The 27,531-nt window shown below is 51.1% G+C and overlaps 1 protein-coding gene across 3 annotated transcripts in view; it reads left to right on the top strand.

Annotated features, from left to right (window-relative positions):
* Nucleotides 1-27,531, top strand: part of RNF43 (ring finger protein 43) — a 58,077-nt gene that overhangs the window by 22,480 nt on the left and 8,066 nt on the right. For 2 of the 3 annotated variants that reach the window (XR_007779077.1, XM_050981620.1), the window contains 7 exons: nt 16,432-16,554; nt 20,941-21,015; nt 22,330-22,461; nt 22,971-23,072; nt 23,760-23,915; nt 24,424-24,526; nt 25,004-26,506. Coding sequence is in view for 2 of the 3 variants with exons in the window: in XM_050981620.1 (XP_050837577.1) it covers nt 16,432-16,554; nt 20,941-21,015; nt 22,330-22,461; nt 22,971-23,072; nt 23,760-23,915; nt 24,424-24,526; nt 25,004-26,506 (2,194 nt within the window). In the remaining variant the exon portion in view is untranslated. The remainder of the gene's footprint in view (nt 1-16,431; nt 16,555-20,940; nt 21,016-22,329; nt 22,462-22,970; nt 23,073-23,759; nt 23,916-24,423; nt 24,527-25,003; nt 26,507-27,531) is intronic. The other variant, XM_050981621.1, reaches the window with a different exon arrangement.

Consider the following 27,531-nt stretch of genomic DNA (forward strand, 5'->3'; position numbering starts at 1 on the left):
TGCATGAGAGGCAGTGAAAGCTGCATCATGGGAGCAGAGGGAGAAAGGAAACATAGGGGTAACCAGCACACCCACGGTTTTTCCAGGTTGTGGGACACAAATGGTGCTTGAATGGATGAGCAGTTGGACTGCTCGGGATGGCACAGCTGAGTCTGGAGATGCTGGTGGGCCTGTGGTACTACCTGGACTAGAATGCAGAGGCTGTCAGGGAGATTTCAAACCATTCTGCATTGTTGTTATTTTTTTGTTGAGGGTTTGGGGTTTTTTTTCTTTTTAAAATGTATTTGATATTTTACTGAATCTAAAGGACTTTGAAGGACTTTGGTCCTCTTGGGAAGCAGATGGGGCTGATCCAGAGCAGGACTAGCTGCCCAAGAAAGGATGTTTCTTCTAAGGGCTAGAAAATCTGTGGACATGGCTTCTCAAAGTCAGCGTTGATAAGCAGATTCCTTGTTCCTAAGGATCATGTTGTGTCCATCCTCAGATTGTCTTTTTAAGTGTTGCTACGGCATCTGCAGAATGGCGGCATCCAGGGTAGAGGATTTGCTGGGGTATTGGTAAATATAAAATAATAGGTGGGTGGATGTTCCTGCCAAGATCTGACATTGTTGCGTGGAGGATTTCTTCCTCCTGAGTAGCTTTGAGGGATGCATAGGGTGGTTCTGAGCTGCAGGAGAGAAGGATTTGGCTTTGGGTGGATGATGGGGCTGCTGAAGAGCACGTGGGGCAGGTGGGTGATGGGGAAGAGGTTTGGCTCTGGAGGAGGGGATTAGTGGGGTGAGGAGGACAACGTCTGTCCAGGGGTGCTAATGGGAGGAGCGGAGCCATTTCCCGTGCATGAGCTGGAGGCTGGTCCTGAGCAAGGCTAGGCAGGGGCTGGTGGGTGTTGTTGGAGCTGCACACACAAAGCTCTCTTGCTCCCGCAGCCTGTACAGACAGGCCCATGCTCCTCAAAGGAGGGATCGGATTCTTGCCCTCCGGGGCTTTCCAGCCAGCTCGCAGTTCAGAGGAGTCCTTTCTTTCTCCTGCTGTTCACGCCCTGCAAAGAATTTTCTATCAACAAAAGAAATTGTTTTGTAATCAGCTTGATGTTCATTTCCAGTTCTGGGCTATGAAAGGGGTTTTGAAGGACCAGGGAAATGGAGCCTGGAGGTTGTGGAAGAAGAGGATAGCAGACAGTGCCACAGCCCAGCTGGGATGGGTTAGAGGAATTCTGGGGACACTCCAGAGCCAGTGCATCTCTGAGAGTGGGAAAAATTGGATAAAATGCAAAGCAGAGGAAAGGAATAATCCCTGGAAAGAAAGCATTGGGAGATCCCCTGTGTGGAAGCTGAGAAGACTTCTACTCCTGCAACTTTTCTGGCTGAATTTAAATTCTGTTGGGTGCTCCATGGCATGAAGGTCCTTGAAATGTTGGTTGTAGCTCAGGCTGTACCTCAGCCAGTATGACCATGTCAAACTCAGAAGGATTTTCTTTGAGCACAGTTGGTTATCATTCCAGGGAAAAGCCAGTCCTGTAAAACCCTACTTGATGTCAGCCCTGTTGTGAACCTTCTCAGGTCAGGCTGGGCAGAAGAACTGTTTTGAATTATCTGACCATGCCTCAGGCTTTTGGAAAGCAGCTGTTGGTGTCCTTTTGCAGTACAAGTGTCCTTGCCTGGGTCTGCAATTGTGGAGTCAAAATTTTTTAGAGAAACATGGAAACATGGGCTGCCTCAGGAGCTGGACTCAGTTACCTGACTGTTTTTCTTGGCTTCCATGAATGTGTCCAGAAGCCAGTGAGTTTGGAAAGAAATTTTTTTGTGTTTACAAAAGGCGATTTTTAAATGTTGAAGTTGAAAGTACTTTTTCTTAGTAAAAAAACCCACACATCATCACCAAACCATCCCAAGCTGGCTGGACGCAAAACTGCATGAGCAGCTGAGCTGAATCCGTGGCACCTTTTGGAAGATTTTTTAGGGCTTTGAAAGGAGCCCCATGTTAGTGTTGTATCTCCCAGGAAGGAGCTCACACTGACCAATACATTACAGCCTTTAAGCTGTTTGTATCCAAATTGTTTGGTTACTTAATTCTAAACCAACCGCACCCCCATATTCAGAGGAATTGCCACATCATGGTGCTCTGGAAGTGTCCTGTGGCACTTGATTTGTAGCAACTAAATAGCAGTGGGGTCAGTGGTCAGCTGGCCACTGAGTAGGAAGCTGGATGGCAACAAGAATGAATAGTTTTCCGTGGGAGCTGGAGTGTCTGATGGCACTGGGAGGTGTGAGGATGGATCAGCTTTCAGGATATTAACTATGGAGATGGCTCTCAGCGTTTGCTGCCAATGCTGATAGCCCAGGGAGCAAATAGCATATGGATTCGTCTGCCCCCTTGCCCATCAAGCCAAAGACTTTGGCTGGAGATGAGGGAATTTGATACAGTTGTACAGAAGCAGCATCTCTGCAGTTTCCAAAGCATGAGAAACAGCCATCCCTGGACAGATCTCTGGGAGAAGTAGCAGTGTTTGGGAATTCCCCACTCCCAGTTGCAGAAGTGATTGGGAACTGGGAGGTGCTGGGGTTGGTACATGAGCAGTAGTGTTTGGGCTGTCAGGCTGCCCAGGCTGCGAGGGGAGCTGTGATGAGCAGCGGTGTCGGAGAGCGGTGAGGGATTGAGCACGGAGCTGGGAGAGAGCTCAGGCCAAGAAGAGTGGGAAGGAGGGGCTGTGCCGCTCCCCATCTGGATTAGATTCAGCAAGGAAGGTCACTTCCAGCCTATTTTTTGGTATTAGAGGAGAATTTGAATGCTCCTGCAGGAAAAGTGCCACCCCCACTACCACACAGCAGTTTGTCAAAGTTGACCTCAGTGGTTTCCTGCCAAAAATACCTGTGAACAATAATGACTTGTTAATGATTTATCTCTGTGTTCTCAAGTGCTGCACTGATTCGGAATACCACAGAAACCATTGGGACTCTTAAGGTTTTGGCTACAATGGCCTTTTGTCCTTCCCCTTTGACAGGGATGCCAGTTGCATGAGGGAACCATGGGCTCAGTGTACTGGGAAGTGTAAATGCACATTGTTCAGTGTGACTTTAGGGAATATTGGTGGGAAAAGCAACTGCCTTGGACCAGGTGAGAAATCAACTGTGCTGTAACGCAGGATTGTCCCTTGCAGAGTTTGTAGAGTCATGAGCAGACACCAGCAGGTTCCCCATGGTGCCAGCAAGGCACAACTGTACAGAGAGTATGCTCTCTGCAAAGAGCTGCAAATCCACGTTGTGTGGACCTGGTGTGGCTGTGGACATGGGATCCAGCGCAACAAACTCTCTCCTTCCCTGGGAGATGAGCACCTGCCATTTTCCCAGGTCATCAGGGCAAGAGTATAGAGGTTTTATGGCATAGAGGGGTGAGGTACCACACCGAAAAGCTCTTCCCTGTCCTTCCAGCATGGCTCTGCAGTAAACCAGCCTCAGTCATCCTGCCTTGGGAGTGGGAGCACCACAAGATGAAAAGCAGCAGACAGCTAGGGAGAATCTGTGATTGCTACAATCACCTCCACCCTGCAGAACCAGGAGAAAAGGCAGTGGAGCCCAGGAACCAGAGTCTGCATGAGTGGACTCAGGGTGTCCGTGGCTCATTTTACACAACAAAGTAGAGTTTCAGTGCTGGGAAGCCAAAGCAGAAGCTTCAGGCAATGCTTAACTCTCCCAGTGGTCTTTGTCTGGCAGGGGCCAGTGTCATTGTTAAGAAAAAAGCAGAAAAAGTAGAATTGGCAGGTGCCAATGGAGACTCCATCCATCATATCTCCTCTGCAGGAGCCGGAGATGAGAGCAGTAGACCTCCCTCCAGTAACCAGGAAGACTTTTTCCTTTCTGAAATTTTTTAGTCTGATGTACTGTGGCTCCAGGTCCCTCATTATCCCAGCACTCATCCTTCTCTGTCCTCTCTTGCAGAGATCCAGGTTGGCAAGGGCTGGATGCTCCAATGGAGGCAATGTCACAGCTTACCTGTTTTCACTGCCCCAAACAAATGAGCTGTGAGTGGCTTCCTTCCCATTCCTTTCAGCTGGCATAGGTCAGTCATTTCAAAGGAATGTTTGATGAAATTATTGGAGCCCTTGAATGAAAACAGTAGGTAGAGCATCCACTGAAACTCACTCTGTTGAACAGGGAATTTATTTCACTTCCTGCCCTGTTTGTCCTTCATCCTGTGTTCACTGCACTGTGCTGCTCTAGACACATCAGCAGAGATGCCTGAAAATGGAAATTTCTCCACATTTTTGGCCTCAGTCTCTTGAGTCCTGTGGCAAGACTTCTGTCATCCCTGTCCCTAAGAACTTCTACATGGAGATTTGCTCTTTGGTGATGAATGCTGGGGTCTCCAGAGACTCCCAACATGCTGAAACTAAGGGAGGAGTTTCATGATTACCTGCTTCAAGCTCCTTCCAGTATGCTAGCTCAGCTCTTTGAATGTCTGTGACACCGTGGTGCCACCTGGTCTAGTGGAAGATGTCCCTGCCCATGGCAGTGGGTGGAATGAGATGGTCTCCAAGGTCCCTTCCAACCCAAACCATTCTGGGATTCTGTGATCTTCAGTGGCTGGAGTTCCCCAGGATGCAGCAAGGATGGTAACAGGGTTCACTCTTGGAAGTCTCCTGTGAAATTATCTTCAGTACAAGACAGAGTATTTTATTGACTTCTCTGAAGTCCTTCATTGAGATCAATTGCAGGGAATGTTGTGGAACAAGTAAAAACGGGCTAAAAGGAAATAAGGTGTGTTTTTGAAATCCTTCAGGCTGTTCACCAGCTGGCTCTGGGTACAACTCCCACATCAGTAACTCCAGTAATGCTGGGAAGGTATCCCAAGTGGAACACCAAGTGGAAAACCAGTCTTTGAGTGGTCTCTGTTAGCCTGTGATAGGTCGCAGATTCCCAGAATCCAAGAATGGTCAGGCTGGAAGGGGACACCATGGGTCACCTGGTCTGAGGCCCCTGCTCAGCAGGATCATCCCAGAGCACAGGGCGCAGGATTGTGTCCAGATGGGTCTGGAATATCTACACCCCCTCCCTGGGCAGCCTACTCAGGGCTCAGGCACTGTCCAGGGAAGAAGTTCTGCATTATATTCAGGTGGAACTTCTTGGGCATCAGTTCCTGCCCAGGTCACAGGCTTATGTTAATTCTGGGTCTGACCCCTTAGGCCTATGCTGAAATTCTTGTTTCTGCTCAGCATCTGAAGACATCAGTGGAAGAAATTTTCAAGCAATTTCACTTCTGCTATTTAAACTGGTGCAGCCCAGTTGTTGTGTGGCCTCAGGAAGAGCAGTGAGTGTAGGTTGGAAGTGAGGCAGGAGTGCAACCCAGGCACCCCACCTTTGGTGCCTCCTGCAGCAACAGATGAGCTCAGCATCCCCAGGAGCCCAGAGCTGCATTCTCGGCATTCCTGCAGCTCCTTAGATGTCAGTGATGTCATTTATAACAGCCAGGGAATTGCAGATCCCAGAGGGCCTGAACTCATGTCTTAGCAGGTAAGCGTAGGAGGAACCAATTTCTGTCGTGTACTGCACTGTACCAGCAAGTTTCGTTGAATCAAATCACAGCAAATGTATTTGCATCTACATTTCTGTCTTCTGGGAATACAACAATGTCCAACAAGAGACACTTGTGTCCTCCACCAGCCACTTGCTCATCCATGTTACAGAAAACTACATCTGAACAATAAAACAGTGGGAAGATGGTGCAGAGTGAGATTGAAAAGCAAATAACTTATTCCTTTAGCTGTTCAGTCTTTGTTCTTGTGCCCAGGACTTGCTGTTGTAAAACATACTTCAAGACAGAACTGGCATGGAGTGAAGGCATCAGCCCTTCTCTGGAAAGCATCCCTTGGAAACTCCATCTCTTGTCAGCCTGTGAAAGAGATGAGTTTGCATTTTTTTGTGCAGGACAAAATAGCTTGTTTTAGGAACACAGAAGTAAAATTTTAATTGAAGTTTCATAATTTTATCACCTGGCATTTTGTACCACAAGTTTTGGGATGCTGGCAAACCAGTACTGTGCAGGCTCTTGGTAGGCACAGGATGCATCAGTTCCTGCTGCTGGTGTAGCTGGGAGTTTGGAACCCTGGGATGGACTAAAGCAGCACTTTTTTTAACAATGGTGGTAACTCAAAGACACAATGGCACAATCTGCACATGAACAGCATTAAATAGCATTTCACAGGCTAAAGTTTGGTGGTGAGGGAGACTGATGGGCCATGAGACATGTTTCTATCTGAAATGGAAATCTTAACTTTTTTTCTAGTTGTATTTAGTAAGTTACCTCTGACAGGACCTTCCTGGGCAGAGCATGGTGCAGAGATTAACTTCTGCACTTGCTGAGCCTCCCCAGGTGGCTGTGGGTGCAGGACCATGGGTAGGATGGACCCTCCTCTGCAGCTGCGGAATTTCCTACTTGGAAGCAGAGTTTGCTCTGCAGCCTCAGTGCTGCTTGAATGTGGCTCTGTATTATTCAGCTGTAATTAGAGCAGCTTGCCAGTTCTTTATTTCATCCCTTCATTTCAATGGGATTTCCAGATCTGGTGCAATTTGCCCCAGAGAGCTGGGGTTTGTTTTCAGGCCCAAATCTTGCCAGACCTTCTACCCATGCCTGCATTTCTCCATCTACAAATAACAATTGAAGTGATTTTATCTCATCTCCCACCACCTGGTTTGTTTTTGTGCTCACTCCTAGGCATGAGGTTATTGAAAATGTTTTTGGCAGGAGGTGCTTTAAGCTGTGTGACCACCAGCATTAACCCAACTACCCAGGCTATGTGTAAAGAACGAGGTATGGATTGCAGTGACCTCATGCAGGGACGGAAACCTGACAGCCAGAGCTCGTGGATTGCGTGGTGTCCTCTTTGAAGGGCTGGAAGGCAGCACAGCAAAGCCATGGCCAGTGTCCTGCAGGGAACAGCCCACCTGCATGTGGCCCTGGGCGTGGGGGGCTTCTGGGAACCCTCAGGCCTTCCTGTGTCTCTACGTGACTTGGCGCCCAGATCCTAGGACACCTCTCCGGAGCAGATCTGTGACTTTCTACCTTTGGTTTCATGACAGAGCGCCCAAGCCCCTACTCTACGCCGGCATTTTGGCGCTGCGCTTTGGAAGGACTCCAGACCAGCAGTGAAGGGCTCTTTGATTATATCTGACGGGTAGGTAAGAATTTTGGGCAGCAGCCAAGGTACACATTGCCTGTAATCGTTAACTCAGTCTGTAAACAGTTCAAACGGCACTGAAGAGGCCGTCAGTTATTACATTAGAGAGAAGCCTTTCATGTGCCCGCGCAGGAGCCGGAGCCGCACAGCGCCGGCCCCTGCGGAGCAGCTCTGGCTGCAGGGCTGCAGCACAGCCTGGCCGTACAGCGGGTGCTGCATGCCTGACCTTCAAACCCTCGGCACTGCAGCAATAACTAAATATTGCTTTCCTTTTGTTCTGCACCTGGCTCAGCAGTGGAGCCCAGCGAGATGGAGGGAGAAGGGATCAGGCAACACTCCCCCCGGCGCCGGCCAAGAAGGTTCAGCAGGGCTGCTCCTCCACCCCAAACCCATCTCCTGCTGGCAGCTTTTCCCTGGTCTGACTGCTCCACCCCAAACTCATCTCCTGCCGGCAGCTTTTCCCTGGGGTGACTCCTCCATTCCAAGCCCATCTCCTGGCTGTGGCTTTTCCCTGGTGAGAGCAGCTCCATGTGCAATCCTAACAAAAGTTTCACTTGTGAACTGGTAAAGCCTTCCTGGACCATTCCTGGTTTCTCCAGAAATGGCCGCAGTGCTGGTTCAGGGCCATGTCAGGGTCCTGACATTTCCAGGCAATGATGCTTCATCTTCAGAAGAGTTTTAGAGAATTTCCCAGTCCACAGCAACCTCTGGAGAGCCCTTTGATCTCTTTCCAAGAGCAGTTCAGCCCTCCTGGAGATGTGTAATGCTTCAGAAGAAATTGTTGCTTAATTTGTCCCAAAAGGAATTTTCTTGTCAGTCTTTGCTCTTCTAGATCCACTTTCTCCTTTCTAGAGGATCAAGAATGCTCCTCCTGGCATCACTTGTCAGGGTTTTAACTTTGAAACCCATTGTAAAAAGCTGGTGGCTGAGGAAAAGTACCCACTGTCTGCAGTAAAGCAATCTGGGCTCAGGTGAATCTCTGTATGTGGCCAATCACTGCAGAGCTGCTTTCAGGGTCAGAGCTGTCTCAGGTGTTTCAGTCGTGGGAGTCCTCACGTGTTTGTGCCACCCCCAAGCTGTTCCCAAGGGACCCTTGTGCTTGGAAAGGTGAGAGAGCTGCCAGCACAGCTTGGGCTTTGCCAGTGCTTCAAGGGCTGCAGCGGGACAAGACTTGTGTGAGTTCTGTGGGACAGCTTTAACCTCCCAGCCACTGCCAGCACAGTACAGAGGGGTGTGTCAAAGAGGGTCTTCAGGGATGGAGATGGCTCCACAGTGGGGATAGGCTGGGCCCTCCAAGGTATTTGAGGTGAGCAGGTCACTATGTGTTGGATGCTCTCCATGGGATTTGGGATCCAGACTGCCTGCAGAGAGCTTGAGGCAGAGGAGCATGAGCTGTTCTCCCGTGACTTGAGCCAGCTTGCCTTTACTTCCATTTAGTGCTGTGAGTCAGGGCTGACCAGACTCCCTTTGCCTTTGATACTCCAACATGGATGTGTGGAGCAGACAGAGACAGTTTAAGCAGACGTTATGGAACTTTGCCAGAGGTTTCCTTGCCAGTCCATACGATCCTCATGGTGGCTGGGCCAACGGAAGTGACACTTGCTTCCCTCCTGTGGGATTTCTCTGTCCACAGGAGAGCAAAATTCAGCAGAGCTGTCAGTGTGGGACATTTGAGAGTTTTCTCCAGCCCCATGGGAATAATTTAGGTTGGAAAAGCCCTCCAGCACCATCAGGTCCAGCCTGTGCCTGATCCCTACCTTGTCACCAGCCCAGAGCACTCAGTGCCACATCCAGGCCTTCCTTGGGCACCTCCAGGGATGAGAACTTCATCATCTCCCTGGGCAGCCCCTTCGTGTCCTGACCACCCTTTCCAGGAAGAAATTCCTCCTGATGTCCAAACTGACCTTCCCCTGGCACAGTTTAAGGCCATTTTCTCTTGTCCTGTCCCTTGTTCCCTAGGAGCAGGGCCTGACCCCGACCTGGCACGTAAGTCCTTTCCAGGAGTTGTAGAGAGCAACAGAAAAGATCCAAACCACCTAAACTGTCTAATCCGGCACATGTGGTAATCAAATAAACATCCCTTTTGGGTTCAGCACTGCTCTTCATTGCTTACCAGTTTGGTTATGAAAAGGAGGGGGAAAACCAGTAATTTCTTGATTTGTTGTATCAAACCCTCAGGCCCTGCTGACCTTTGACTCAGGCCAAAAGGTAGTGAAGTTCATGAGCATGAGTAAGGGCACAAGCACAGGAGTATTGCACAGGCACCTTGTAAGTCTTTTGTCTCCTCTCCCACCTCTGGCCGTTCCTTCAGGAGACTTGGATGATTGTCTGAGCTGTTCACACATTGAGGTAGGACCTGAGTCTCTCTAAGAATAATGCATCTGTTATCAGTGAATGTGTTTGTCCGTGACTCACATGTGGGTAAGGTGTGTTTGCTGTTATAACAGCTCTTGAAACTTTATGCAGGTAAATTTAAAAAGCCCCATATCCTGATGGCTGAACTTCATGCCCAGGAGTCATGGAAGTGGCAATTTTCCCTTGGGCCTCTTGAAACACTCTGCTCTTGTTTTCCAGCCAGCCATTTCCATCTTCTTGCTGGCTAAAATCCACTTCATCTCCCTGCCTCGTACCTCCTCATCCTCCCATGTCCTTCTAGCAGTGTCCCACAGCACTTTCCAGCTCTGCTGTCGCTGTGTTTCAGGCTCCTGGCAGCATCTCCTGTGCTTGTGGTAGTGTCCTGTCATTCCTACTGCTGTCTGTGAATAGAGTGGAATGGTCTTGGGGTACGAGTGGATTCTGTTCAGCTAGTAAGCTGGAGAGTTTAGGTAAACTAGGAAGAGCCTTTCTTACAGCAATAAAGACATTCACACAGTATTATTCATGAAGTTACAGAATCACTGGGGTTGAAAAAGACCTCGAAGAGCATCAAGTCCAACCTGTGACCAATCCCCACCTTGTCACCCAGCCCAGAGCACTGAGTGCCATTCTTTGGACACCTCCAGGGATAGGAACTCCACTGGGCAGTCCCTTCCAATACCTGGCATGAGGAAATTCTTACTAATGTCCAACCTGAACCTCCCTGGACACAACCTGTAGCTGTTTCCTCTTGTCCTGTCATTTGTCTGGGAGAAGAGTCTGATCCCCACCTGGGTCCAGCCTCTTATCAGGTTGAGCTTTGGGGCAGGCTGGGAGAGGAGGATCTGGTGACTGGGTTGTCCCAACAGGGCAGTGTTGCTGTCAGGAGCATTCTGCAGTGACTGAGAAGTGTACGTGGTCTGTTCTGTCCCAGCGGTGCATGGTCCCGGGAGGTGTCCCCCATGCCAGCAGCTGGGACACTGCCTATGCTCTGATACCTCTGGGAGATGCACTGTGCAGGTGCAGATCTGGCATTTAGAGCTGAGACGTCTGCCGTGCTCCTTCCCACAGGAATCCTGTCTCTGGTGCCCTGTTTCCATCTCCTCATAGATCCAGCAGAGAATCTTGCCTAGTAATTCTTACATCCAGGCTCGTGTTGACAGCAAAGATGGAGAGGGTGGTAGGAGATCACTTCCACTTATCTTTTGAAGCCTACAAAGGAATACAAACTTACTTAGCTCAGAGGCTCACTGACAGAATTCCAGCAGGGAAGAGGTATCTTGAGCCAGACATATCCACAAATCCAGGAATATCCACATCCTGCCTTAGAAGCTCATGCTGGGAGACAGTGACATGAGAGCTGGGTGAAGCCAGCAGTGGGCCGTGGGTGTCTCCCATGGATGCATGGACGTGGCGCTACAATGCCTGAGATGCTCTGTGTCACCAAAGGTGCTGTTGTGGTGCCCTAGGCTCCTTCAGCCCCTCACTGCAACTTTGGCTGTAGCTCATCCTTGAAAGAGATTTTCCACAAGGCATTTCATCCACTCAAGGATGTGGTGCCAGTGGCATGTGGAGAATGGTCCTGGCAGCTGTGGTAAGGGAGGCTTTGCTGTCCCGAACAAAATCCTTGCACCCTTCTCCTGGCCCTGCATGTGTGAGCATTCCCTCAAGGTCTTGCATGGGATTCTACCTGCTGGAATACTGGCGAGAGGAGGGGAAGGGAAACTGGTGCTGGGACACAGCCAGAAGTCACAGTACTGTCCCACAGATAAGGCAGTAGCTGGCTATGCTGGTGTTCTGGGCACAGATGCTGTCCTGGCTCTCTGGCACCACTGACCACGAATCCCAGCTGTATTCTGGAGTTTGATTCCTCTATGAAATATTTGTGGCAAAAGTCTTCTAGTGGGGAGGTGAGTGTGCAGCCCATGGTGCTGCCTGGTGAGTGCAGAATCCCGTGTGTGCCCCAAAATGTGCAGAGCACAGGCAAATCTCAATGGATAATCCTCTGCAGCCCTGTGACTGCAGCAGGCTGTGCCCACAACCAGGCTGGTGTCCCGACTTTTGCATTTAACAGCTCTTCCTGATGTTTTGATCTAGGAAATTTTCATATTTTTAATGAGTTTCTGTGGCTTTAACATATCCCACCTGTAGTAAGCTGAAGAATTCTTGTTCACTTAATCACTTGTACAGAAATCTCTGTTTGAGATGGAGTGAGCAGGACTCCTTGTAACAGTCAAAATGTTTACACACTGCAGCTTTATCTAGTGGATTTTCATTTTTCATTTGTTTTTTACAGTAATGGCTGTTTGCTTTTTGACTGCTTTGGGTGATTCAACAACGATTCCCATAAAACTCCCTGCCATGACTCCAAGCTCTTTCCTGTTCATTAACTGCTCACCTAGAACTCATCCCTGTGTAAAATACCTGGATGTATTTTTTCATATTTGCATTTTTTAATATCTTGTATCACTCCATCACTCAGTAGCATGAGATCCTTTGCTAGACAGTTTTAATATTTACCGACTTGGATTTTTATGTTTTACTGAAGAGTTTGGTCGTTTCACCATCCCTCTCATTTTCCATGTGGTTTGTGAATATTTGGACAACACAGTTTGCCTTGGGACTGTCCTGGTGAGTTCATTGTAAGGGCTGCCCTACTTTCTTCTCTTTTTGGTCCTCAAGATCATAGAGCCATGGAATGGTTTGGATTGGAAAGGATCTTAAAGCCCATCTCATCCCATTCCCTACCATGGGCAGGGACATCTCAGGGTGCTCCAAGCCCTGTCCAACCTGGCCTTGGGCACTGCCAGGGATCCAGGGGCAGCCACAGCTGCTCTGGGTACCCTGTGCCAGGGCCTGCCCACCCTCACAGGGAACAATTCCTAATTCCCAATATCCCATCCATCCCCGCCCTCTGGCAGTGGGAAGCTATTCCCTCTTGTTCTGTTGTTTCGGGCCCATGTTCAAAGTCCTTCTCCCTGGGCAGTACTGCAGAATATTCCATCGTCTTCCATACCCTTGACCTTGCAGAAGAACAGGAGAGGAGACACCAGAGTCTGGCATTCATGGAACTGCCTTTAGTCCCACACTCACTGACTGCTTTGAGGAACTCTGTGGCTCTGTGAACCATCCTTTTCCTTTTCCAAAGCTCTCTTAATTCTTCACTTCTCTTCATTAACCTGTTTTTTTAACCTGACTTTTCTTTTGGCAGGGAAGTCAGCATTATCAGTATGCCATTTCCTGCATTGCTCTCGACTCCTTCAAATGCATTTTGGTATTTGCTGCCTGCAGTTCTTCTGGGATTGTAGTCAATGTAGTGAAGAGTTCCGTACAGGATTTTCTCAATCCCTTTGGTGAACACTTTCCTGTCCTGTTCTCTTCCTGTCTTTTCATGTCAATCCTATGGGTTGTTTATACCATTTCTCCTGCCACTTCAGATCAAATTTTGATTCCTCCCCCATGAAGAAAGTGTGGGAAGTGCTCTGAGTTCCCTTACAGAGAAAATGAGGATTTTCTCTGAGTCCTTTTTCAGGCCTTGTCCCTCAGGACTCCTTGGTGAACAGAAAGGAGAACAGAAATGTTTAAAGGCTCCCTGGGGAGGAAAAAAAAATAGCACAAATAATCTCTTTTCCATGGGCATGGTTGATTCAGTGAGAATTAATAGGCTCAGGCTGGGGCAAAACCGACTCCAGTGTGGCACTGCAATACAGTTTCTGAGGTGGAGAAGAAGGGAGTCCTGCAATGAGTGAGGAGTCTCCCTTTTTGCAAGTCTTGAAAACAGGTTGAGCAAGTGTCTCAGAGGAATGTTTTAGGTCTGGCTGATCCTGCCTTCAGGCAGCAAAGTGGGCTAGATGACCTCTCCGGGTCACCTTTTTTCCTCCTGTTTTCTACATCAAGTTCCCAAGTGGGAATTGTGCACCTCTCCATGCCTGATTCCCCAGGACCTTTCCCCATGTTTCTGCTGCTCAGTGCTACCTGTGATTCATGCTGGTGTGAACTTCAGTATTTTAGGAGTGGTCTTCTGGACAGAAAAGGTAGAAAATAAAGAGAAGCCATAAGATAAGGAAACAAGAAACCAAAAAGGTGATATCAAGAAGATAGGGATGAGGAGGAGCTCTGTGTCTTCTCCAAAGATGTAACAGGTGGGATGCGGTGACAGCGACAGATGGAGTGACAAAGCCAGGGGTCACAGGTTGACAGTGTCTTACTAGGGCCAGGGTGTGGACAGAGGCGCAGGGCTGAATCACCTAAGAGTGGGTCCAAACCCTGCCAGCTAATCCCAGTCCACCACTGGGATCCTGGGAGCACAGAGGCAGGCAGGGATTGTGCTGGGAGAAGGATCTGGCAGAACAGCAATGTGTCTTCCACCAGGGAGCCCTAGCTGGAACAGCATAATAACCCCAGAGGTCCCTCTGCTGACTGGGAGCCCCTGGGAGCGAGCAGTGCTGGAACAGGAGTGTGGTGGGATTTAGGCAGCATGTATGAAACCCCTTTGATTTTGGGTATGAACATATCCCCTCCCTCCAGCAATGGGATTTTATTGTCTCCTAGATCAGATAAGGGTTTGTAAGGAGCTGTTGCCTCGTGGCTGTGGCAGTCGGTGCTGCAGAGGTGCCCAGCCCAGCAGAGAGGGGGATGCCACGCCTGGGAGCCCATCTGCAGCCACAGACCCAGGAGGGAGCTAGGGATCCTGACTCTGCAGCTGCAGCCACACATGGGGCACGAGTCCTCTGCACTGAGAAATCTCATAATATTTGTTTTTCCACATCATCCTCAGATGATTTTTCGAGTCTGCTCCTGTCTTTTGAGCACAGTGTGCAGCCAGGATCCCTCACTCATAATACCAGGGATGGGGCAGTGGGAATGCCAGGAAATGCTGTTGAAGGAGGTAGAAAGTAAGAGCCATGCCTTGCTGCTGTGCTGCTGCTGGAGTTGACTGTACAGCAACAAACAGGAGAAGGAGCTGAGGAGAGGAGTGGGAAGAGGTCTCTAAAGCAGAGATGAGTGGAGTGTGTGGCTGTGGCAGATGGTGCCTGTGTCCCCACTCCAGGAATGTCCCTGAGCTGCCCTTGGGCATTGCAGGGTGCTGAGAAGGCTCCTGGGCTCAGCCTCCAGCCTGATCGATGTCTGTGAGGGACCCAGCACAGAATAATGAGGGTCCACTACTCTGCCTCAGCTCCATGGACAGCTGCCCATGTGGGAAGGGTCTCAGGTGCAGGTACCAGCCGGTCTTCTCCAGATTTATCATCTGGGTCTTGCTCCAGAGCAGCTGCCAGCATTTTCCATCTGCTCCCCATGCACATTTGGAGGTGCAGCAGCTTGGCCCATTGCTCATATTCCTGGTGTTCATCATTAGTCATGGAATGGCCTGGGTTGGAACAGACATTAAAGCTCATCTTGTTCCACACCCTGCCGTGGGCAGGGACACCTTCCACTGTCCCAGGTTGCTCCAAGCCCCATCCAGCCTGGCCTTGGACACTTCTGGGATCCAGGGGCAGGCACAGCTTCTCTGAGCACCCTGTGCCAGGCCCCCTCACCCTAATGCTGGGATCAGGCCCAGCAATCCCAGTCACAGAGAGGCTGCTCCGAGCTCAGCACACTCACTGCCCCATGAGTGTCACAGCCAGGGTCAGACACAGCTCCAAGTTCCCTCCTAGCTCCCCCAGGAGTGGGGTCCCTCTGAGCTGTTTGAGCTATCCTGAGACACACTCTGCATTTCCTGTTTGTTGTTTTTCTGTGGCTGTGACAGGCACACATTAACCCAAAGCCATGCTGACATCATAAGCCCAGCTCCCAGCCAGGCACGCAGGGCACAAAGCAAGGCCGTGTTGGGTGAATCCTGCGGGATCACGGGCACTTGGAGACTGTGTCGGTGTCGGTGCTCTGAGGGAGCAGGGGCTTTTTGGGAGCTTCCCTGACTGCTCCAAGCCATAACAGATCCAATTGCTTCCCTGAGTACCTGAATTTATAGAGTTTGTGGTGCTTGGCTTGGTACAATAGCACTCTATCTGATGTCATGTAGTCTGAAGTCTAAGTTGTAACATCCCAGAAAAGTTTGGGTTGGAAGGGACTTTAAAGATTATCCAGTTGTCCCCACTGCTATGGGCAAGGACACCTTCTACTAGACCAGTGTTTTGACAAATGGATACAAACCTTTACTTTAAAATATTTCAAATTTCACTGGAATCCTTTGCTTTTACTTTTTACGTTTTAAGCAGATCCAGAAATGATTAGGAGTTGGATACAAACTCACAGCCACAGACATTTGCACTAGGCATTAGAATAAGTTGGTCTCCATGCTGTCATCATAGGATTTGATAATTTTAACTTACTTTCATAGTTTTGTTGGACCTGTTCTTGTTTTGATGCCCAAGACTTGGTGCTACCAAAAGCAGCTCTGTGGCTTTGTGGTGCCTCTCAACCCTGCAGTGCTGAGTGCTTGTGGGTGTGGGATTGGTGCTGAGTTGTTTCACTGCACAGGCAGCAAAAAGCCTCCCTGTGTCTGGCAGCAGCATTCCTGGCACTTTTCTAATGCATATAACCCTGGAATTGAGGGGATTGTCTGCCAGGCACCTTCCTGGGAAGCCCAGTGCCAGGGATGGATTCAGTGGGGCGCTGCTGGAGGCCATAGAACTGTGGTCTCCGGCTCCAGAGTCCAGCCAGCCTCTGGAGGGTGGTTGGAGTGGCTGAGGTGACACCCAGCTTGGGCAATGAGTGGTTTTTTGTGTCATTCAAAGCTTCACTGGCTCAGGCAGGGCCATGGGATGTAGCAGTGTTATGGTGACACCCAGCAACAGGGGGTCCTGCATCTCCAGGCAGGTCCAGAGGGTTTGCAGGGTGGTCTTGAGCTCCCTTTGCAGTGCTGAGCCCCAGGATCTGAGTTTCCCCTTACTTTTGTCCTGCAGTCCCACCCACTATCCCTGTGCAACACCAGCGAGGATGAACACACAGAATCGGGATTCATCACCATCGTCAAGCTGGAACAGCCGGACCGGGATCCCAACCCCTGCCTGTCCCTAGCCAATAAGGTAAGTGTAAGAAGGCCTGAAATGGCATCAGCCTGGGAAGTGAAACCGGTGGGGCAGCCATGAAAAGGGGAGGAGAAGGCAGCAAGGAAAGAGCTGTTGGGAAGTAGAGAAAAGGACAAGGACAGAGCAGGGTCCTTGACAGAAGCAGCCCTTGGCAGAAGGGGTCCTCTGGGAGAGGTGCTGTGCCAGCCATCCCAAACACCCATCCCTTGACCTTTTGGACTGTGTGACTTCTTAAAAGGTGTGGAGTTCCCCCTAGCCTGGCACCTCTGGGGTGGTCAGACCTCACCCAACATCCTACACTCTTTGCTGCCCAGTAGCCTCATGCCTCTCCTGTTTTACAGCCTCACATTGCTTCCTGGTCTGTGTGATTTGTGTTTCTCTGTGTTCTCTGGCCTGTGGGAAAACATGGACACAGAAAACACCTTCTGTGGCTCTGTTTCCAAAAATAACGCTGCAATACTTCACTGGATGAGGCACGGGAAGAGTCAGTACTGAGCAGTGAGATAAATGCAGACCAGCTGAACTAGTGGTGGGTCATGACTTGTTAACAGTTCATGCCCTGGGAGATCTCAGAGGTCTTTGGATCAGGCACCTCAGTGAAACAGTACTTCCTGTGCCAAAAGCTGAGGTCAGTGGTCCAATTCTCTGGTAATAAGGAAGTCAGGTAGGAACAAGGGTCATTTTAAGCCTTAAAATCTTTGTGATTCTGATAAAATTGCATGGATAAGGATGACATTGGCTTTTTCTTTTGATTGTCTCTCTGTCAAATGTTGGGCTATCTTCATGCTTGTGCAAGTGTTGTACAAGTGTGAAAATCCCCTTGTTCAGCTCTTCTTGGCTTTACCTGGATTGCCTTCAGGTGATTTCACCCTGTTGCCTTCCTGCTGGTGGTGACATAGTGGGGATGGGGACAGGGTCCTTTTCCATGTTCCCTGCGGTTCAGCTGAAGAAGGCTGGCAAAACTTGTACCCAGCGTTTGCTCCTGCACAACAGGGTTCTTTCATGGAGGCTGTGGCATCAAAGGTAAGGAAAGGGATGTGATGCCATGGTGGATTTGCCATCCTAGGGCTGGTTCCCCCTGGCTGCACAGGCAGACAGGCAGCAGTACCTATCCCTTCCTGGGTTGCCCGACCCAAATTTGGGATGCTGCTGCTCTGGAGCTGGTGCCAGATGTTGGCATGAGCCAGTGTGATGGAGTTGGCAACCTGCTGTCAGTTCCCCCACACCTGGAAAATGGCCTGGGCCCACTTGGGCAACTTGTGACAGACACAGGGAAAAGGGCTGGGGAGGTGCCTCCAGCTCTGCCATGTCCATCCCGATGTGAGGGTCACATGATGGTGGTGCCAGGATGCCCCAGGATGTTTGGGCAGTGCAGCTGCTGTGGAGGATCATGAACAAGAGGACGAAGCAGCTGCAAAGGCCCATCTTCGATTTCAGAACGTTAAAAGGCTTCAAAACTTAGGCCATGCTCCAAGCTCCATTAGGATGGAGCTTGGAGTAATCTGGTCTAGTTGAAGGTGCCCCTGGCTGTAACAGGGTATGGAAGGAGATGAGCTTTAAGGTCCCTTGCAGCCCAAACCACTTGGGGATTCTGGGATTCAGTTTCGCTAGTTTTGTCCTTCATCTTTGAGACTCTAATCACAGCACTGGAAGTACCAGTGTGTTACTCAGTCCAAGGATCAGTTGAGGAAGGTTGGCATGGGGGGGACAAGACATGGTGCACTGCTGTACTCTGCTCCTCCACCTGCATCCCTTCTCCAGGACTCCCAAATCCCCCCAAGCAGACAAACCCTCAATTCACCTGGTACACTGAGTTCACTGACCATCAGTCATCACTACCACTCTGTTACCAGAGCCAGATCCAGCACTGGAGTTTGATCTCCAGCAGTTGCAGTCCTGTAGGCGTTCCTACTCTAAAATCTCACCAAGGGAGGCTCCCATAAACAGGAGTAGTTTAGCCATGAAACAGAGCTCAATACTCCTTAAGTTGGCAACATCCCTGGGCCCTGCCTTGTATCATCGATGCTCCATCCCATGCAAATCCTCCCTGTCTGCTTCTCCAACCTCCTGAAGCCTCTGCCAAGCTCCGTCCCTCTAACATCGTACGGATCAGAGAATCACAAAATGGTTGGGACTGGAAGAGAACCTTAAAAGATATTGCGTCCTGAGCTACTGCCATGGGCAGGGATGCTGAGGTCTCTTCCTCAGAATCCCAGGACCACACTCCTCCTCTGGAGCAGGGGTGTAGCTGTGGGATTTGGCTGGTGCTGAGTGAAGCTGTAGCCTTGTTTTCCTGGCAAGTGTGTCTTGGGGCAGAGCTTTGCATGTGGAATTGCAGGGCTGTATCAATGATGATAAAAATAGCCATGTGCAGTGTTATCACAACCTCTGCTTCCGCTGTCACGCAGCCAAACCCTGCACATGGACTGCCCTGGCCAGCCCAGCACGAGAACTCCACCAGTCGCCTGAGGCACTTCCCTGCTTCCTAAATTCTGTCACTGCTTCAACTTCCAAAGCTAAAACCAACAGGGAAAGCATTAGAGGAGAGGAAGGCATGGGAAGGACCTCTGGAATCAATTCAAAGTGATTTATTGTTCTTTCTGATAATAATTTGTAAATTTTTGGGGGGCTTTTTTTTATTTCTGAGTGAACCAGGGATTGCAAGCCTGGTTGTCAGACTGCTGAGACCACCAAAATCATCCTGTAAATACCTATTTGCACCAGAAGGTTTCACTCCTAAAAGTGGGAGCTCAGCTGTGCCTGTGGCTGAAGAGATACAGTGCAAACACAGCTTACACTGAGAAAATTACTGTATCAATCAAATTGTGAAAGGCTTGAACAGAATTACAGAGTATCTTGAGTTGGAAAGAAACCCCAAGGATCATCCAGTCCAGGCCCTGGCCCTGCACAGACACCCCAACAATCCTATCCTAGACATCCCTGGAGCTCTGGCAGCCTCGGGGCCGTGCCCGTTCCCTAGGGAGCCTGGGCAGTGCCCAGCACCCTCTGCAGGAAGAACTTTTCCCTGAGATCCACCCTCAACCTCCCTGGCACAGTTCCATGGGAGGAACTGTGCCAGCCATTCCCTGGGCCCTGTCCCTGGTCCCCAGAAGTTGTATCCTTTGCAAGGAGTCAGAAAGATGTTGGGAAAAGTCACTTGTCCAGTCTCAGTTGTTCATTGCCCCATAATAAGTGTCTTTAGCAGGATAAATCATTGTAGAGCTGTTTGTTGTTCATCAAAGCCTGACTGTTGGATGGAATTCACTCCCTCAAAGTTCTCTTCCCCTGAAAGTGCTGGCAAACACTGGGGTTGCTTCAATCTTAGGCAGGACCCCAGTCTCTGATCCCTGTCCTGAGCCTTGATCCCACTTTTCCAGCTTCCCTATAAGTGTTAAATCCCATCACCAGTTCAGAGCCTTCACTTCTGCCTGTTCTGGATCATCTGCAGCTCCTTTCCCATCCCTGTACCCAGACCCAGGCCCCCAGTGCTCCTTGCCGAGGTGACCCGGGAGCAGGGATGGAGCTGGTGCCCCTGGGCCGTGCCGGGAATGCCGCATCCCTTGGCCGGGCCGGCTCCCGGCCCTGAGAGCGCGGCTGGGAGCAGGCAGTGCCCCAGGCCCCAGCCAGCTCTGGCAATGCTGCTCCTGTCTGTTCAGGATCAAAGGGCTCCGCCTGACTACCGCGGCCCAGCCCAGCCCAGCTTACCTTCCATCTCCCGGGGCTGCCTCTGCCTGCCCGAGGGCTCCAGGGGCTGCCTGGGAGGAGGTGGGTGACCCGAGCTCCTGGCTGGTTACCTCATCAGGGTGGCATGTGTTCTCGGCTGGGTGGGTCTCTGAACTGTCCCTTCCCTCTGGGAAAGCCACTGAACTGCTAATTCTAGAGCAGACCTGGCTCCACCTGAGCTTCTCCCTAATGAGCAGGGAGAGCCAGGCAGAGCAGCATGAGTGGGAGTCAGGCCCTCTGACAGCCCTGGTGCTGCCAGGTGACAGGGGACCTGTGGGAGTTTCTGCTGTCCGTGGAGGTCAGCAGGGCTAACGGGGCTGCACGTCCCTCCCCAGCAAATCTAGCTCTGAAACAAGGGAGCAGCTGGCACACGGACAGCTGGAGAATGGTTAGGTTTGTGTTTTGCTGTGACTGCAACGCCACCAAGTAGTTCACCTCCACAACTTTAGGAAGAAACCACCCGTGAGCTGCAGGGCTCTGGCAAGTGTAGGCTCTGCAGCCCAAAACAAGTCAGGAACCGAGGCAGGGGCTGTTTCCTCAGTCCAAACAGGTGCTTCTTTCTCCTGGGAAGAGCCCAGGAGTCAGACATGGATCTAGTGTTAGGTGTGGACACAGGGTACAGTATAAAATGTCCACTGAAACTTCTGTTCTTTTGGACAGGCAAAGCTGGCAGGGGAGCGTGGAGCCCGTGCGATCCTTTTTGACATCACCGACGATGAAAGTGCTGCTGATCAGGTACAGACCCCTGTGATACCCTCAGCTAAAACACAGTTCTCTTGTGCCATCCCAAAATGTGCTCAGGGCAGGACCCCCTAGCCACCAGTGGAAGGCCCCAGGATGGTGCTGGGGTTGGATGTTGGCTCTTACCCCACACAGACACTTTCCATGGCACATCCATGCTCTTAAAAGACATTGTCTGGTCAGTCAAACTTTTCTGCAAGGAGCTGGATGTTTCCTCTTGGGAAGTTATAAATTTCCCCATCCCACATAGTCCAGACAGCCTAGTGTACCTCAGGAAAGGTAATTTCTCAAGTTTCCAAGCCATCCTGCTTTGCTGTTGGTGCAGGTTTAATCTTGGTTAGGACACCTCCAAAGGTCCCTTTCCCCAGCATTGTTGTCATCTCTGGAAGGGAGCCAATTCCCTATCCAGATAATCTAGGGATATGAAAAGCATCCAGTTTTAGGTAGGGAACAGACAGGGGAGCTGGTGCCTGACCTCATCCAAGCTCTGGGCTGACTGCTTGCTGGATCCATCCCTCGTGGCTCTTTCATGCACTTACATCTTAATTTCTGGTGCCAGAGAAACACAGCAACAAATGCAGGTCCATGAGGTGATGCCGAGGTTGCTAAGATCCCAGGCTCTGATCCCTACCCCAAGCCTTGGCTCTCACTTTTCCAGCTTTCCCATTTGGTACACAAAAGCCAAAAGCATCAAATCCTATCAACAACTGAGAGCCTTCAGCCTTGCCTCCATGGTCTTCTTGACCATCTGCACCTCCATTCATATCTCCATCCCTGTCCACTGACCTTTGGATTCCCTCAGGGTATGGGAAGGGGTTACTGGGTCTGATGGCCACCCTGATCCAGGTCAGTTGGACATGCTACCTGGACCAGTGGAAAACTGCTGGTGTGACAAGCAGAACAAGCAGAATATCCTTAGGGAGGAGGGGAACTGAAGGGGTCCAGAGCAGAGGAAGCATTTCTGTGGCGAAGGCAGCACTTGGCAGTGCTGTTGGCACTTTCACAGGGAAGAGGAGGGGCCAAGAGCTTTTGCACAGGGGCTTGAAAGGAGCTCAAGAGACACCAAGAAATGGCTGGTTGTGCATGAGGAGTCACCACCAGGGAAAATTAAGAAATCTGTGCTGGAAAATTGATAAAAGAGAAACTTCCATCTGATTAATCATAGAGGGATAGTGTAAACTTGGGTGAGCAGTCAGTCTGTGAAGAGTTGCAAGAAGCATAGTGAGGAATGGACTGGCCTGGGGGACCAGGATCGTCCTTACTTCAGGCTGTTTTGGAGCAGCCCTCACTGTGTTTCTTTCTTTGCAGCTGAGGAAGCCCAGAGGCCTGAGCCAGCCCGTGGTCCTAATCAGGGGCCATGATGCTGAGCTCCTCATGGGCGTCGTGAACAAGAACAGAGAGGCCCATGTGAAGATAGAGGTCAAGGAGCCACCAGCTTGGGTGAGAGACACATGATTCCCACTGCCTTCTGTATCCTCCCTCCTGACTGGCTAGGCTTTCCCAGAGAGGCTGAGCTTTCTTCCTCAGGGGTGGAGATCACAGCCTGTGGCAGGAGTTGTCTTTAGCATTCAGACCTGCTGCAAGTAAAGGCTCAAAAGCACTTTCAGCTTACTTAGTTTCCTTTACTTTAAAGTCATGAGTGAGGCAAGGGGATTCTCTGTCTCTTCAAGTAAAATCAAGCTTTGATTTCCTCATTTTGTGCTGCCTTAGACCATAGTCTCAAGGGAGCTGAGAAGCTGCAAGACAGAGATATTCTATTCTTGTATGGATGTGCAGAAAAGACTGAACAGTTTTTAATTTTACTTGTAAAGAACAAAGAGGAGGAGCTTGGCCAAGGATGTATTGCCCAAGACTGATGGTCCAGAAAAGATGGAGGTTCCCCTAGCCTCTAACTCCCACCAAGAGTAATTTCCACACAAGAGTAATTTCTGTCCTGTTTTATCCAACAGCCAGACTACGATGTGTGGATTCTTCTCACAGTGGTCAGCACCGTGGTCGTCATCATTTTGATTTTTGTTGTCCGCACAAAGTGCCAGCTGAACAGGACTCAGGTAGGGATCTCATGGAGCAGTCGTGTCTGAGCAAACAGAAATACAGGAAAAGCAGGAACAGACACCTTTTGGGAGGGGAAATGGGCAGATAGTGATAGGACAGGGAGAGCAGTTTTAAACTAAGAGGAGAGATTTAGATTAAATGTGGGAAGAAATTCTTCCCTGTGAGGGTGGGGAGGCCGTGGCACCGGTTGCTCAGAGAAGCTGTGGCTGCCCCTGGATCCCTGGAAGTGTCCAGGGCCAGGTTGGATGGGATGGAGCAACCTGGCACAGTGGAAGATGTCCCTGCCCATGTCAGGAGAGTGGAATAAGATGAGCTTTAAGGTCCCTTCTAATCAAAGCCATTCCTTGATTCTGTGATTATATGATTTAGTATTCTTAAAAGAAATTAACAAATTAAATAATCATCTTCCCAGAATCAGATGTATTTCCATATTTGAGACTCTCCCATTTGTCCCATAGAGAGACAATCCTTTGGGGGATCAAAAATTCAGCACTGCTGGGTGATTTGAATATCTAGGGCCAGATGTCTCCTGCTGGTGACAAAGCCTACTCTGGCTGAATCAGCTTAGACAGAAAGTCACCTCTGCAGATAGGTATCGTCCCCAAATTTCTGATAATCCCATTTTGAATATGGGAGGGCAGAGTAAGGCTGAACCTCTCCTTGAGCCCTGTCTGTCTCTGCAGGACTCGGTGCAGCAGCAGACCCTGCAGGCCATCGGGCAGCTGGCCACACGCCGCTACCAGCCCCGGGCGTGGCCGGCCCCACGCTGGGACTCGGCCAGCAGCTGCAACTCCGCCCCGGTCTGTGCCATCTGCCTCGAGGAGTTCAGCGAGGGGCAGGTAGGGTTTAGGCGAGACTGCTGAACTCATGGCTCTGGCTTCCCAGGTGGCGGGGGGGGGGGGTGTCAGCAGTGGGAGCTGAGAATGGCAGGAGCCGGAGGCCTGTGAGGTGCTTCCTTCTGAATTCCTGAGTGCTGGAAAGGGATTGCATCCATGGAGGTGTGCCAGCCCCTGGGCTATAAAGTTCTGCTGAAGTCATGTCTCCAGGCAGGTCTCCATCTGTGGCTGTGGGGTAAAATGGCCGTGTTGAAACAGGGTAAAATTTGATTTGCTGCTCTGGAGCACCCAGCCTGAAATCTCCCTATTCCCAAGGGCTTGGAGTATTCTGGATGTTCAGAGAGCAGGACCAGAGGTGCTCCACAGCCTCCTCCATGCGCTGTTGGGTTGCAGATCCCTCACTGTTAGACGTCTGTCCATCCTTCAAGGTTCACTTCCATCAAGAAGGACCCATCCAGGTCTTGGAACACGGTTCTCCTTGCTCATCCATCTCCTCTCCACTTTTTTCTAGGAACTGCGGATCATCTCGTGCTCCCATGAGTTCCATCGGGAGTGTGTTGACCCTTGGCTGCAGCAACACCACACATGTCCACTTTGCATGTTCAATATTCTTGGTAGGGCTCAGACACGGCATTTCCTGGCTGAGGACAGGGTTGGGTACAGGACTGTGCGCAGGAGCTCCAGTTACTCTTGGGAGATGGATCAGCAGGTCCTTGTGTCCCTATGCACAGAGTGGACAGAGGACTGTGTGCATGGAGAGGAGTCCCTTGCCTGTGAGCCCACCAGGGTACAGAGAGGTGGTGGGCTTGGGCTGGGACCTGTACCAAGAGGAGGGATTCCAGTCCTGAGACCTGTTGGGATGGGAAGGTGGGATCTGGGGGGTCACAGCAGCAGGGAGAGTGTGCAGGACTATCAGGGTGGTTTGGTGGTGGCAGGAAGGAGTTGCAGAGTACGGGTGGGACGTGGAGCCATGGTGGGAGGGCAGTGGAGCATCAGTGCCAGGGTTGCTGCAGCTGAGCTATGAGACATGTGCTGGATACTCCCTTCTGGGCTGTGGAATGTATGCTGTATACTCCCTTCTTTCTCCACAGCCAGAGACTCAGGGGACCAGGCCATGGCTGCCAGCTCCAGGCTGGTCCCTCAGGACATGGAGCCGGGGCGGCGACTCCACCTTTTCCGCCAGCATCCAGGACATGCCCTTTACCACCTCCCGCAAGCATATCCTCAGAGGAACCTCAGGAGCTTTCCCCCAGAGTCAGCCCATGGCAATCCCTTCTTCCACTCTCCAGAGCTCGCCCAGCTGGATTTTGGCACCATCCACTACATGCCCTACAGACCAGCCTCCTCCCTGCTGGCCTGTGGCCACGTGGCCCCACTGGCCCCAAGCTTGCTGGGGCAGCAGCGCCCCAACCCCTCTGCATGCGGGCAGGCGCTTGCACCCCACAGGACATGTCCCCTTCAGCCTCAGCCCCCCTGTGTGGCACCCAAGGCAGTCATGGCACAGAAGCAGCACCGTATGCCCACCCTGCGCCGAGGGCTTGGCCACCAGCACAACAGCAGTGGCTCTGGGGAGAGCTATCTCACGGAGCACAGTGGGTACCTGGCCGACGGGCCAGGCAGCGACTCCAGCTCGGGGCCCTGCCACGGCTCCTCCAGTGACTCCATGTTGAACTGCACGGACGTCAGCCTGCAGGGCATCCATGGCAGCTGCTCCACGTTCCGCAGCTCCCTCAGCAGCGACTATGATCCCTTCGTGTACTGCAGCTCTGAGGGCCCCACCACAGACCACGGTCAGGAGCAGCTGCGGCTGCCCAGGGAGAGGCGGCCCCGCTCCTTGGACCTGATGGTGCCCCAGGGGGCTGCTCCGGCCAAGCCCCAGGTGCTCAGCCATGTCCACTACCACCACCACCAGCATCACCACTACAGGCAGCATGCGGAGTGTCCCCCTGGGCGAGCTGGGCAGGGTCCCGGACCACGCAAATCCCGGTATTCTGGGGCCAAGGTTGCCTTCCACAGTGCTCGGACACAAAAGAGAACTGAGAAAAGCCATCACTCTCAGCAGCCTTTGGAAAGCAGTGCCATGGTGCAGGAGACAGTTCCAGCAGGTCAGCCAGCCTGTCCCCAGGAAGGCCAGGAGCCCACTCATGCCCCCTCCACTTCTCCAAACAGGCTGGACTTCAGTGTAGATGCCAACAGACAATTGGGAGCTGTCCCGCTGTCCCCCAGACACAGCTTACAGAGCAGGCATCACCGAAGGAAAAGAAAGTGTCCCCTGGAGCTCGACCCCGCTCTCCTGCCCAAGGACTCAGGCAAGCCCGGAGCCTGCAACACTCACCTTCCTCCCAGCTATCCTGCTGGCTACCGCTGCTCTCCCGAAGCCCAGCCCCTGATCCCAAGTGCTCCCCTGCCCAGCAGCTCCCGGCCACTGTGGAAGTGTTTAGTGCCACAGTCCAGCTCCGAGCTGAGGAAGCAGGAGGAGGGGTTGTCAGGATGGGAGAGAAACTGCTCAGTTCCTGCGGATTTGTCAGGGACATGCACCCCCAGACACAGTCTGAGTTTCCACCTTCACTGCCCATCTCAGCCGGGTGGTCAGGGTAAGTCTGGTCTTCACCTCTACTGGCAGCAAGCAGGTGAATGAGGAGGGGGTTTTCTGAAGGAACTCCAGCTGCCTGGAACACTTGCTACCTTCCTGATGGATATTTCTACAGGAGCACTGACTGCAGGAGCATTCCAGAGCTCACCTGTGAGGGTGGTGGCCTGAATGATGAGCAAGAGTGCACCAAACCCTTAATACTACAACCCCAAATACTACAACTGAGAAATAAGGTGGCTAATTTTAATTAAACATCTCCAGCAGCTGGAATATCTCCCAAAGGAAGGGGTGGGACCACATTTTTCAGTGTCCTTGCACCAGTCTTGGGTGTCTTACTGGCAGAGTTGTTATCATTAAGGCTTTTTGGGCTCCAGTTGTTTTAGCCAAGCCCAGCTAACTGGAATCAGTGAGAAAAGAAGTGTGTGTGGCCTGGGGTAGTAGAACAGACTAATTGAGTTGCTCGATTTGCACATCCCTCATTTCTCACCTGCCTCTGTTGTGTGGGAGTTGCTTTTTAGAGTCTTTTGGAAATCAGATCTAATTAAAATTTGGCCTTCTGCCTAACTGCTGCGCTCTCTCACAAAGAGAGGCAAAATGCCTTTGAGATGAGTGTCTTTGAAAGAACCTGAGTTTTGCGCCCAGGTCTTGCTCTCTCAGGTTCTCTGAAGGCAGCAACATGCAAGTCAGCAGGGACAGGTGCTGGCTGGGAGCAGAGCCTGGCTCCCTTCCTCACCCTGCCACTGACTCATTGCAGGTCCTCGGGCAAATCCTTTTGATTTAGGTACCAAACACAGATCTGGCTGTCTAATTTCTGTTATAACACTGGCCTTAAACTTGTGACTCACTGTGCCCATTGTGCCACAGAGATAATAACTTCCTCCCAGTGCTTGTCTATCCAGCCCCACCCCACTCCCAGGCTCCTGGTGCTGCGGAGGCAGTGGGGCAAGGGAGGCTGGATGGGCATGGTCCTGGCTCCCTGCAGCCTTCTGGCCTCCCAGACTCCCAGGAACAGATATCTTTCCCACG

The sequence above is a fragment of the Serinus canaria genome, chromosome 19 (genome assembly GCF_022539315.1).
Source record: "Serinus canaria isolate serCan28SL12 chromosome 19, serCan2020, whole genome shotgun sequence".
Classification (NCBI taxonomy): domain Eukaryota; kingdom Metazoa; phylum Chordata; class Aves; order Passeriformes; family Fringillidae; genus Serinus; species Serinus canaria.